Here is a 13,945-nt window from a genome sequence, read left to right as displayed (position 1 = left end):
ACGCACGCACGCACGCACGCACGCACGCAAGTTTTCAGGGTCACCGTGTCGTCGGGGGTTGGCACCGTTCTTTTCTTTTGTCGTCATGGGAGTGTGGAGACAAAGGTTTCACACAGCGGATAACCTCGGGGGAAAAGAGAAGCCGCTGATTGAGGGCAGAGGTCGTGCTATGCGTCAATAGGAGCCAAAGCACAAGCAAATTGGCGAATTTTTCAGATTCCTTTTTGAAAGTGAATAAAAATAGCCAAAGCTGTCAGAATTCTGACCTATGTGGATCTAAGAAAACCATTAACCCCTCTGCTGCGCTCCTCACCACTTACCGCCTACTTCGGAAAAACCTTTCTCCCTTTCAAACGTTCTTTCAGACATGGTTCCTTTTCAGTGGCGCACTTGCAGTATGCGGTGAGACACTGCAACTTGTAAACTCTAAGGTCCGACATGTACACACTGCTAACGACCTCCAGACAACCCTAATTGTGATTGTTAGCAGTTTGGGGGCTGCCGTTTTTGTTTCTAAATTGCTTTAAGTCTCCCTTCCGGAATCCAGTCCACCTCGAGTCGTCTTCTCCATAAACATCAAACGCACAACCACATCCTCACACAGTTATTTATGGGACTGAAGAGCCCAGATAAAGCGCAACCGCATGACAGTTGCCTATCAATGAAGCAAGGACATGTTATTCCAGCCATGAGATTATTGTGGGGGCGATACTCCAGAGTAGGTCATCTTGAAATCAGACATTTTTTTGTATCTTGTGACAAGATGGTCTGGATTTGACTCCTCTCTTTGTGGACTCCTTCTCACATTTCTACACATCTCACCCAGTCCCATGGGAGCTATAAACTGAGATATCTGCCTCATTCAACACAGAAACGGTTTATTTTAAAAGTGAGTTAAGTTTAATTGGCGTGCGCTTTAAAACCAAACCACACTGAAAACCATATACTCGAGCCTTGGAAACCAAGCTGTTTCTTATTTGGTTACTTTTACATTTGTGGAATGTAAATTTGTGGAATGAAGTTCTTTTTGCGTTTCATGCAACTGGAAAAGAACTCATGTCGTCCTGTTTATGCCCAGTCAGGTTTATAGTATTTTACCATCACTAGCTCATGGTAGGTTTTCTGATGTTTTTATTGGTTTTATACATCATCCTTTTTGAAAACAGATGCATAAGGGCAACCTTTAGGTAGTAATTTCCACGTTTTTAAAGTGTAGTACATTTTCCATTTTAGCACAAGTCATTGTTCTGAACAATCTCCATCCGCATCACTTTTTCCATCCGTTTGATCCGTCAGCTTACAGGAGCTCTTCTCTTCACCCTCTCACATCATCTTTTTCTAATCCTCTCCTTTAAGCTTCTTTGGTGTCAGTCTGTGTGTAGCTGGGATTTTCCTACATGTGTAAAATTACAAGTCAAATACACTTAGCCGGTGTAGTTTGCAACAGTGACATGGAGAAGCAGGGTTTTTAAAGTATTAGTCAACTCGGAAATGCATTGACAGAACTGCCTTAACTCCCTAGCAACAGGAGAATAATCAGTAAAACATGTTACACTGTCATATGACATTCAACCATTCAACCCCCCCGTTATTTGTTGTGTTTACTTCCGTTAGAACTGTCGCAGCCACAAACCAATCAAGTATGAAGTTATTATGAACTGTACAAATGTTTCTTTCATTCGAGTTCTAAACCTGTGAGGCGAATGTGACCCGCTTCGATGATTCAGTGGTGTGGGACCTTTCCTGGACTAGACAGTCACATCCTAATACAAGTTTTCTCACGTCGCTGTAACCTACCTGGTTTGCTCAAGTCCTGTTAAATGTCTAAATGTGAAGCAAGGGGCCGTGGCAGCTCTGCTCTTGTGCCGTGTCATTCATCAGAACAATTTTTCTTCCTCATTGACTCATAATCTCAGAAGCACTGCCAAGAACTGTCAGTGTCCTGACAACACCAGGCTTTTGCGAAGGGTGCTTCTGCGATTAAGGCAACAGACTCATCTCCAGTACAAATCTTAAACCCCACTTGGTACAGTGTTAGGCTGGGTAAAGATTACAAATGTGAAATTTGAAATAGTATGAATTCCAAGCTTGGCACAATTAAAGGCTTGACGCCTACAGCTAGAATTATAATGCCAAAGGTCCATATGAATATGTTGTCAGACTAATACAAAGAGGTACAACTTGCAACAAAGTCCGTGGACAATCATGAACATTGCGGTTACGTAGCAACGCTGTAGCCATTTTGGCCACCAGACCAATCCCATCACCTTTGCTTATGAGCAGAAATTTTGGAAATTCAATAAAGAGTGTGAAATCAAAAGAAAACTATTATGCTTGTTTTTCTCAGTAGTGGTAGATGTATCAGTTGAAACAAAACAGTAATGAAAACACGGGATGTGCTTGGAACAACGAGGAAACCGTTTCCTTCCTCAAATAACAAAGTCAACCATTTACATGGTGTGAGGTTTGACTGCTGCTCTTGATACGTCATCTTGTTGCGCCACCTTTCCATGCAATTATTTGGCAAATTTGTGCCACCATCTGTTTTTCCATATGTGGACAGAAACGTGCATACATTTCCATTTTCTTTTGCCGATTTTCTAGAAACTTATAACATTTTGTGCTAAACTTGGAAGGAAACTCAATTTATGTCAACACAAGTCGAGTTGTCGTGCCCAACTTTACCCTCTTCTGGCTGAGTGATGTCGACCTCTCCACCGTCTATCTCATTGCATTGCAAACAATTTGGTCTCTGAGTTCAAGGTTGTTTTCACAGGTGCTTCATTGGAGCACACAGCCTTGTGCACACACTTAAATCTAATAATCCAGACCAACAGCCATTTCCTCTCTGACCACGGCCCAGCGACAGCCTAACCAGCCAAACTACACACTCCTCTTCACCTTTGTGTGTGTGTGTGTGTGTGTGTGTGTGTGTGTGTGTGTGTGTGTGTGTGTGTGTGTGTGTGTGTGTGTGTGTGTGTGTGTGTGTGTGTGTGTGTGTGTGTGTGTGTGTGTGTGTGTGTGTGTGTGTGTGTGTGTGTGTGTGTGTGTGTGTGTGTGTGTGTGTGTGTGTGTGTGTGTGTGTGTGTGTGAGGGCCTGGTGAGTAAGTGGTGTACCAATCTGCAGCTTCCTGTTCTGTCCGTGTTCGAATGCTACTGACACAGCGCTGTTTCTCTTGACAAACTAGTCCACGGTGGAAGAAGTAACATCCTGTTCCCTGGAGGATATTTGCCAAAGCTTTGAGTATTGCTGCTGCAGTGTACACCGCTCACAGTACAGTGGTTTTCTTGCTTTTTAATTGTATTGTGCGTCTGGAGGCACTAAGTTATCAGGTGGCAGGTCCTGTGACCTCACAAAACACTCGAGAATTCATACCTGAATCATGACACAATTCAACTGAAATGTCTCATAGGATAAAATTGTGAATGTTTTCAATATCCAGAGGGGCAAAGGTCAATTCCACTGTGACATCATTATTCAAACCCATGGCTGCGGACCAAGAGGGGAGATTGTGACCTTATGTCGCATTAGGTCGTATACTGAATTAGTGACACTAACCTTGGTGTTCACCATGAAACGTTGGTGGTTGTTGGGCTGCAACTAACGATTATTTTCATAATTGATTAGTCTTTTTTGTTGTTTGGTCCATAAAATGTCATAAAATGTCATAAAATGTCGATCGTGTTTCCCAAGAGCCCAAGATGTTGTTTTATCCACACAGTGAATATATTCAGTTTACTGTCATAGAGGAATAAAGAAACCAGAACAAATTCACATTTAAGAAGCTGAAATCAGAGAAGTTGGACTTTCCCCCCCCATAAATAACTACATGAATTATTTGATTATTATGTAGCTACTAAGGAGGGTTGAGTGTTATCATTAACATTTCCAGCCCATAGTAACGACTGGTGGTCTAGAGTCACATACATTTTTAACGTAAGCGACTTCTCACATTCCTCAACTCATAACGGCGGCCTCCAGCCCCTCCCTCTCAGCCGAGCTGAATCATTACATACTAATTGCTCTTAACATTTGTCAAAGCCACCTGTACTTGTCTGAATATCTTCAAAGGGATCCCCACCCCATGACATTCGTGTCTATGTACATGTCAGGTCATAGCTGTGTGGAGCGAGGGTGTGTGAGTTGTGTGTCATTAGCTTCGCTCCTTCCTAGAAATAAAGGAAAAAAATGCACCGCTGTCTTTATCGGCATACACAGACGCGCACACATCCAAACAGCGCTGCTAAATAGATTCCTGGCAAACACAAGCTGTGTTGACAGGAGAGATGAGCTGCTGTTCCTGTTGCAGCTTGCCAACGGCACAGAGCTGGGCCCTCGTTCAAAAAGAGCCGCCACTGTTGAAGCCACAAAGCCGGCAGACTTGTTGCTACTGCCTGTGCCAACACACACACACACACACACACACACACACACACACACACACACACACACACACACACACACACACACACACACACACACACACACACACACACACACACACACACACACACACACACACACATTGCTGTATCAAAAGGCAGCCGGGCGGCTGCTTCACTATTTGAACAGGTGATTCCCATTTACATCTGCTGACCCCATTGTATTTCTGCCTTTTAGGAAGTCACCCTGTCAGTCAAGTCAATCACGCACTGCTAGTTAGTTGCACATTCATGTTTGTTTATCATTTAAAGAAATTCTACAAGGGTGACTGATTTGAAAGAGCTGTACTTCAGACAAGATTATACTTTTTGTTTTGTTTTTTGTGCCGTTAAGTTTTTCAGTATTTTGCTTCTTGCTTCTGGTGATGACTGAGTGGAGCAACTGTGTTTAATTAGAGTTGCATAGTTTTCTTCAGGTGGTGCTGCAGGCCTGTCTGACAGGTTGCCCTAGCAACTGATGATGATTGACCCACGGTCTCACCGAACACCCCTGTCAGGTCAAGGTGTGATTTCATCCATTTCCTGTCTAATGCCATATTTGACCTCGGATGTTGTCGAGCAAAACTGATTTTGGTTTTGTGTTTCCCCAACTTCACGTCTAACAACAAATCAGTTCTCCAATTGTAATCATACACGTATATTAGATCTCGAAGCAAACTCCTCCATCAAACCTAATCAGCGATGCCATGTGCAACTTCTCCTCGAGCCAGAAGCAGCAAGAAACATAATCGGGTTATGTTGGGGAAGAAATTGAAAAGATCAATCCAGTATTGTTAACGAAAATCTTGCTCCTGAGTCGGTTTGTACGGTAGGCATGGATTTCTTCGTTTTCTGGTTTTAAATCGGTAGGACAAGACCCTGTACAGTATTTATATATGTATTTATTTTTTAAAAGTAAAACCAAATGAAAGCCAGGCTGTACCAGCCATTTTTCTGAGAAATACCACACCGAAAAATGTCTAAATGCATGTTATGATGCATTTGAAATAATTTGCCCCAATAACTCTTTCCCTACAACAAATGAAACTCTTCTAAGCTCTCCAGTGCTGCTGCACCCCTCACCCACGTCCAGACTCTCCTCCTTCCACGGGTCGTAATTACCAATGTCCTGCGAGCCCCTCGCCCTGACTTCATCCATTAAAGCCCCAAAAGCCATTTTCCTAATCAGTGCTGGTAGGGGTCTGGCTTCTGGTTGGCTTCTGTGTTTAATGTCAGTGTTACAGAGGATAATCTCACAGTGTGAACGTGTTTCATGTAGACGACTTTGATCTTGCAGAGAATTAAAAAAAAGATTCCAGTATTGTTGACTAATGTACAATTTTCTGGTTTTTTTCCCTCCCTTCTTTGTGTCGGTATCCTCAGAGGGGCACTGAGGGTTTTTGGAAGTCCGTGGCTCACTATGTACCCCGGGAGCCGACCGAGATCAGAATCCTGAACCCCTACTTCATCCAGGAGGCAGCCTTCCAGTTCATTGGCCTGCCCTTCAACAACGGCCTCATGGGCAAAGGGGTGAGACACGAGCCGACAGTAATATTCTACACACAAATCAATAGACTGGAGCCAAGCTTACATAGCAACAGCACCATGTCCTGCTTGGCACAATAGCCTTTTTTCTGTTATACAAAATGCTCAGAGGTCATTTAAGACCTTTTACTCTATTTTTATGAGTTATGTTGGTCACTCATCTGCAGGAGCTTTCATCAGGGTTCAGTTTTAAATCTAAAATAGCAGGTGACCTTTGAGATGTATACAATTTACTCTCTTAAGTTTCTATTTGAATCCTGATTTAGAAGACTTTTATTGGAGGCGTATCTCAGCCATTTTTTTTTTTGATACAAAAAGGAGGAAGGGAGGAAGAGGAAGTACCAAACAAATGTCAATGTTGAACAAGATGTTTGATACCATGGTTCAGTCTACATTCAACATTCGACAGTACAGTGTTAGAGGTTGATGTATGTACTTAGCTCACGTTTGTGCGGACGTGAGGCGTTTGTATCAGACCTGACAAGAGAATGTTTTCTCCAGAGAAATGAAGTGAACACGTTTCACATGGTGGCACCGAGTAGAAAAATATAATATATGCACGTGTGTGGTTACAAACACACATTCTGTGTGATCTGTTCAGGGTAGGTAGGGAGGGAATATTATTAGAGAAATGGGTGGATCGATGTTAGCTCTGCCCTCTGGGGCCACCAGAACACCCCTGCATGAACTCCCCCCTGCAACATGTGTTCAACATGTGGGCATCTGGCCTGCGTGTGTGTGTGCATGTGTGTGTGTGTGTGTGTGTGTGGCCATTGTGTCTTGAGTGTTTGCAGCGCTGTCTTTTACAATACAAGCTGTAGAGTTGTATGATTTTTTTTTTTGTGTGCATTCTTTCCCGCCTCTCTTATGACCATCAGAGTGTATGTTTATGTACATGAGAATTAATGAGGAGGTCTATTTGTCATACGCCTGTTTATGTTGAGTGTGTATGTGAGTGTGTGTGCAAATTAATCTGTATTAGAGCACGCAGTAGGGGGTTGGTCAGCTGCTGGTTCAGCTCCACCTACCCTGAGGGCTGCAAATCAGGGTAATGGTTTAAATGGGGCCTCCCTCCACTCTTTCTTCTGCACCCGCTTTTTTTCTTCCAACACACACTAATTTTTCCTCTCCGTTGTGCTACAACACACACACATACACACACACACACACACACACACACACACACACACACACACACACACATAGCCCTTATACCCCCCAGACCTCTGGCAGCCCAGGGCAGTTAGGAAGCACAGTTCAACCCTGTAGATCACTGTCGTGGCAGGGGTCTGTAGGGGTCGTGTCTTAAAGGTAATACTTAATCACCAAGTGCTCAAAGTCAGTTAGCTGCAGTGGAGCAGAACAAAGACAGAGGCATAAATGAGGGAGGGAAGCTGATACATGAGCGGGAGTTGACATCTGTCTATGAACTAGTGTTTCAGAATTGACTGGACATGGTAATGCTGAGAGTTTTTAGTCCGTATTGATCCCTATGGTATTCAAAATTAATTTTCATTAAACATTTGGGGTGTGTGCGTCTTAATAATCTGACAGCTTTTGTCTCTGTTTCTACTCCAGAACATTCCAACTTTAGGAACAGTCGCTATAACGATGGCACTGCATAACTGTGACGAGGTGGCGGTGGCAGGTTTTGGCTACGACATGAACACGCCCCACGCACCTCTGCACTACTATGAGACTGTCAAGATGTCTGCCATTAAAGAGGTGAGTGTTTGAACATCTGAAAACATTGTCTCAGCACAAACCTGTCCGATCAAGATGCTCTCTAATTGCCAGATTATTATTTTTTTTTTTTTTATTAAATCTGGTGCTATGGAGAACAACATATTCTGGCTTCTCCCCACTTGCACTGACCACCGAAGAATGAGTGTAGAAACAAATCACCTACCTTTGATGAGGAGGGACCACCTGTGGAGGTTGAGGGGGAGTTGAAATGGCTTACAGCCAGAATACACTCACTTTCCATTTGTGCTGATGTTATTATTAGTCCCAGAATTATGCATGGTTTCAACATATTCAACTTTTGTATTTACAGCCAAAAAATGTCTTGGCAGTACTCAGCAACATTTCCTCTGTTCAATCTGCTTAGTCACATGATTTTGTGTTTAAATGCTCAAGTGCCATGAGATAATGTATGTTGTGATATGGCGCTAAACAATAAATGTAAGTGAATTGAATTAAATGAAGCACATGATAAATTAAACATTTATGTTCTATACAAAAACTAGAAACGTGAGTCCAATCCAATGTCATAAGAACTAAAACCATTAACACCGTAAAATTAAAAGAAAAAACGAATCGAGAGTAAAAAACTTTCAAAGAATTTCAACTGTATTGACCCTGGATTTAAGCACTACTAGTCTTTCATTAGTCATCAGTTGGTGCGTGGTTTGAACAATCATTTCCTCAACGCTGTCATGCCGGACCACCCTCCTCTCCATCAGTCAAGTCTTCCTGTCTGTGTTTACACTGAAACCCCGCGGAATCAAAGATGTCACCCGAGTGATGACGTGTGTAAACCATGAGCTCAGTATGATGATAACCTCTGTCTAAACTCCCAATGAACCAACTGGCCTTTATTTTCATCTTCATCGTCAACATTGTCATCATCAGCCACACATGGCCAATTACGGGGGGTAATACTTTTTGCTCTTTTTCTCGTGTGCAACACTTCAACCACTGCCAGTGCCTGGGGTTGGGTGATTCTTCCGGGATCATACAGCCGCTGAGCTTTAATTCCAGTACTTTGGAGAAAGAGCGTGTTTCCTATCTCGAGCGGATGCTGTAAAGCTCCGCCGAATTCCTGTAGCCAGACTAGATACACAAAAAAATGCTAATAAAATCTCACATGCGTCACTGTAGACAGTGTGCTGCTGCTGGGAAAACAGCAGACGGACTGCATTAGTAACTAGCTGGTGAATATAGTTTAGCAGCCAAAGACCTTTTGCACCTAATGCCTCCTTCTCTTCCTACAAACAAGGACACATGACTTGTGTCGTGTAACTAACAAGCGACCAAATCAACACCCGCCAACAGAAAAGTGCACTGCTAAAGACAGTTTACAGGCTAGCTACAGTAGCTAAATAGCTTCTCAATTGTACGATTTCAAAAAAGCAAAAAAAAGAACAAAAAAAAAACGGCTGCAACTTTAGAAGCTAAATGGTTCTTGTCCTCATTCGTCAACACGTCTTCTCCTCTGCCCTTGTCTTTGTAAGTTTCGTTAACCAGCACTTAACTGTGTCAATCAGACACTTTACTTTTGGAACTTCGAAAGAGCTTTTTTTCTTCACCTCCAAACTTTAAAAAAGTATCACTATGATAATCAATGTGACATCATTTTGACTCCTACAAATGGATTTCACTTTAAACACGGCAACCCTGTTTTCAATGCTAAAGTCCAATAAAAGTGTAGCTCGTCATTCCTGGTGTGGCCCATCACACGGTGGCGGTTGAAGGTTTGACTTCGAGTCCATCGAAGGGTCTTAACTTCGTTCGACGGCGAGGTGAAACTGTTACTGACCGTAAGCGTCTACAACGTTTTAACGTCCACCTCCGGTAGTCGGGTCGTGACTCATGTAAACCATTCAGGAAGTGAATGAGGGGGACTGTGTCATCTTTTCCAATGTACCAGTTTTTGCCAGTCCATACTGAAACGCAGCCACGGAGATTTCAAACTAAAACGGGACGAGCACCGTTTCCAAATGTCCTTTTAGGTTCTTGACAGCTCCGAAGTAGTGTGGACAGCAGCAGTGATTCGTTTTTAAACTGAAGCGTAGCGGTGTTGTTGTAGCCTGAGTCTTGTCGGGCCCATTCTGCTTTTTCTTCTTTTCTTTTTTTTACTCCTATTCCCTCCTGTATGTTTGATCCTCCTCCCTTTACCTTCTTCATCTGCTCTCCTTTGCTCCTCATTCCTCAAGCCCAAAGCACCACACAGGAACCAGCATCTCTGGTTACACGTCCACCCACTGGACTGAGTCCTCATTGCGCAGCGGGGAGGAACACTGACATTGTGTGACTTTACACTTATAAATGCACACACATACACCCACTCAGTGAATATAACCAGACTCTTGTTAAAAGTGCTGTTGAATATGGCATGTACAGTGCAGACTTCCCACTTCTGCTGCGATATTCTGTGACTGAATTAGTTTTTTTTTTCTCTCTTTCTCCCACAGTCATGGACACACAACATATCCAAGGAGAAGGATTTCCTCCGTAAACTGGTTAAGGCCAATGTCATCACAGACTTGACCAATGGAATCTGAGTTTACAACCCACCGATAATCTCCCTCTGCCTTTTCCCAAAGGACTACAAAACAGGAAGCTGGGAAAGGGTTTGGGAGAAGAAAAAAAACCCTTCGTATCTGGGTGGCCTGCACACTGCCGGGGTTTTTATATCAAAGGAGAATATTTAGAAGAAGGAAGAAGAGAAAAAAAAAAAGATACAGGAGGGTTTCTGTGGAGAAATGCACGCATGTGCCTTCTGAACCAAAGACTCCTGTGGATTGAAGCGGCGGCGGCGAGGGGTCCTGGGGAGTTCAGGATCGACCTTGTCCCTGTCTTTGCTGTAAGGCAGTCGCAGTAAAGCTCCACCGGCCCCACACGCATCAGCGCTTACCAACAGAACCCCGAGTATCAACTAATTTAATACTAAGAGCAGAAGTGACATGTTCACACACACACACACACACACACACACACACACACACACACACACACACACACACACACACACACACACACACACACACACACACACACACACACACACACACACACACACACACACACACACACACACACACACACACACACGCGTCAGGAGTTTAGCCTGACTGGCTGACTCACTGAAGGGACCGGGGAGAGAGGAATGAGAAGAGGACTGTCACGGAGATGGTGCGGGGACAGGTCGAGTATTAGCAGTGCCAAACGTACCTCGTACAGGGGAGAGATCGCCCTCCTCTCCTTTTGCTGCCTGAATGTATTCACTTTGCTCAGTGTAAATATCAAATATTTTTACTGTGCTTTTTAACGAGCTGCAGCAGCCCACCCCCACCCTAACCCACCCGCCATGTGTCCATTCATCCGTGTATTCATTCATTCACTTTTTTACTAGGCCAGACGACAGCAGATAAATCAGCGAGGGTCACCTGCCACACCGATTGGTGTCACTTTGAGACATGAGGGTTGAAGAAACGCGCAGACTTCAGTTTTTGAAGTCGAGGGATTGTTAGTGACTCAGTGACCAGGTGCTTGTTCAGCTGGTTCTATACAGAGCGGTTCTGTGTGTTCCCCCACGTCTGGCTGGTTGGTCATCCTCATGTGGCTGCTCAAATTAGGCTAGAGAATAAAAGACTAATAAAGATAAATGCCTTTTTTTTTTTTTTTTTTTAAGTGCTTTTAGTAATGGTTTTAGCATTTGTGATTTATTTTTTTAACACTACAGCGCACTGACTTTACACATTAGGAAAACTATGTTAATGATCTAAATTATATTTGACCTTTATCAGTTGGCAAGCTCTGGCAGGTGAACCCTGGAGTCAAATTTGGACACTGCAATCTCTCTCCTCCCCTCCTTTGTCTGTTTTAAACAATCCCCCCGTCCTATCGGTTCACTCATGCCGCAGTACTGTCGCCCTCTCTTCATCAGCCGTTAGCCGTCGGGCTGCAGCGGAGACACGCAGCACTGAAAACGCGTGGTGTCCCGGTCAATGAGAGCAGAGACTGCACATCGGAACCCGCTCGCAACCTCCTGTCGCTTCAGACTTGCTTGTTCTTCAGTAAATGGTGAAAGTTTGGATTGTAGAATATAAACATATATATATTTTTGTTTCTTAGGTTAATTTTATAATTTATTTTGTAACAAAGTCCCAGTGTTTTGGTCACAGGCAGGCCTGCTTTCCATTGTTTTTGTTCAGAGAAAACACGGAGGTTTGAGTTTTTCTGTTTTGGTTTCACCACCATGTGCTTCCTCTGAGACTGCATCTTTTAGGTCCGTGGCAGAAGTTGTATTGTGATTGAATCCACGATTCATCCGTTTGTTATCAGCTTAGTGTTAAACGTCCGAAGCTCTTTATTTTCTGTCTCTTGTGCAGCTACACTCACACAATCATGAGGTGATAATCGCCAGGCTCGATCGCCAGGCTTTGTGCTTTGCAGAAGACGGTGTTGCCACATGCTTTTCAGTATTTATATACTGCATTAATACATAGTAGAAAATGTTCAGTATTACACAATGTCACGTTTCCCCCTCTCCCTTTCCTCAAAGATGTGTGAGAATGTAAAAATGTCACATTTTATCATGAATGCGAAATATCAGCTTTATCTAGTGATGGTGCATTTTTTTCTTCTTTTTTTGGGAGGTCAATGACGTATTCTGTTTCTACATTTTCTTTGGAAGTGCATATTTACAGTTCAGTGTACTCTGAAGGTTTGCTTCCAATACGGTCAATCAGAAAGCTGCTGCTGCTGTTACATCTGTTACATTGCTCACGTCTTCCTTTACTTGATCACATCGCCACAAACACTGCTGGGTCCGACCCAGTCCCTTCAGAACTGTTCCACTGGGTTTGAAAGAATAGATTATTATTTTTGGAAAACTCTGCCCTGTTTGGGGTTTTTATTATTTCTTTTCTTCTTTTTTTTTGAGAGCTTGCGTACAGGGAACAGCTGACCATTGCACTATCATTAGGCGCTCTCAGTGCCTTACACCTCATCACCTGGAAACTGTAGCGAGGAATGTGACGCAAGAAAGGAACTGCAGCTGATTCCGTATGCAGGATCAGCCCCAGGTCAGGACGTGTCACTCATGTACACGTGACGTGAGACCAGTTAATTTCATATCTGTATTCTACATTATATACTGAGTAGGTAGACCGAAAGTTGCATACTGGTGGTTCAGTGTGTTTTAGCGCATAAACAAAATATTTATAGCCGACAAATCATTGGGCTACAGTAGTTACCTGGAAGGCAGATGTATGTTGAATCTTTATAGTATTTCATGGAGAAGAGATCAATAATTTAGAATATATGCACCGAGTCACCAGTACGATCTGTAAAGCTCTGAGACGAAGCAGATGCTTAGTTGAAGTGAACCCTTTTCTTTTTTTTTCTTTTTTTCTTTCTTCCTAACAGTTGGTTTTAAAAATGTTATGAATGCTGGAGGAGTTCAAATGGATTGGACCCAAATCGCCTCTTCTAATAATCTGTTGATAATAAAGCAGAATGTATTAGCTCATATTTATATACCTTTTGATTGTCTTTTGTTTCATTTAACATTTCACCATCACTGGGAAGTCATATATATGAGATATATATATATATACACGCGCGCACAAACGTGCGGCTTTCTGCAAGTCGAACTCAATAAAAAATGTTTGTAATGGGTATTTTTGCCTGTGCATGTTTGCATCTTTTGATTCTGTGGAGCAACTGGACATATTTTTTCCCAAACAGCTGAACTGAGATTTTATTTGTATTTGTCTTGTTGTATGAACATATTTCTGTACGTTGTGAGTTTTCAGATTACATAGTAAATATTTTTAATGTATGTATATAGTCGACTTGCTGATTTATCTCAACTTACTGGGCGTTTTGTTTCATCCTTGTTTGTCAAATATGTCGGTGGGTGACGATATCAGCGTGGCCTTCAGCGCCGCAGTCCAGTGAGCGGAGGCGGCCTCACGGTAACCCAGCGCTCATCAGGTATTCAACAGACTGTGTCACTCTCAGTTAAAAACTGCAGGAGGCTCACAGTCAATGTGAAGCAGGGATGGAGCGGAGGAGTGTGGAGAAGGGGATTTCCTCTTCTGCTCTGTCTATTTTCTACCTGCAGAGCCAGAGGAAATCATTTTTCAACCCTCCATCAATGGGACTTCCGTCCTAATGTAATCTCCTTTTCTCCTGAGTGTTTATGTCTGTCCCACTCGCTGTCCCTCTCTGACTTGCTATTTCTCCT

The 13,945-nt window shown here is 43.1% G+C and overlaps 1 protein-coding gene across 9 annotated transcripts in view; it reads left to right on the top strand.

The window, feature by feature from the left end:
* The window catches only part of st3gal3b (ST3 beta-galactoside alpha-2,3-sialyltransferase 3b), a 44,298-nt gene extending 30,922 nt beyond the window's left edge, over positions 1-13,376 (top strand). For all 9 annotated transcript variants that reach the window (XM_035635573.2, XM_035635574.2, XM_035635576.2 and 6 more), the window contains 3 exons: positions 5,806-5,952; positions 7,546-7,692; positions 10,164-13,376. In XM_035635573.2, the coding sequence (XP_035491466.1) occupies positions 5,806-5,952; positions 7,546-7,692; positions 10,164-10,253 (384 nt within the window). In that variant the 3' untranslated portion in view covers positions 10,254-13,376. The remainder of the gene's footprint in view (positions 1-5,805; positions 5,953-7,545; positions 7,693-10,163) is intronic.
* The last annotated feature ends 569 nt before the right edge of the window (positions 13,377-13,945 follow it).

Source organism: Scophthalmus maximus, chromosome 5, assembly GCF_022379125.1.
Source record: "Scophthalmus maximus strain ysfricsl-2021 chromosome 5, ASM2237912v1, whole genome shotgun sequence".
NCBI classification, from domain to species: Eukaryota; Metazoa; Chordata; class Actinopteri; order Pleuronectiformes; family Scophthalmidae; genus Scophthalmus; species Scophthalmus maximus.
This window is presented reverse-complemented; position numbering and strand designations above follow the sequence as displayed.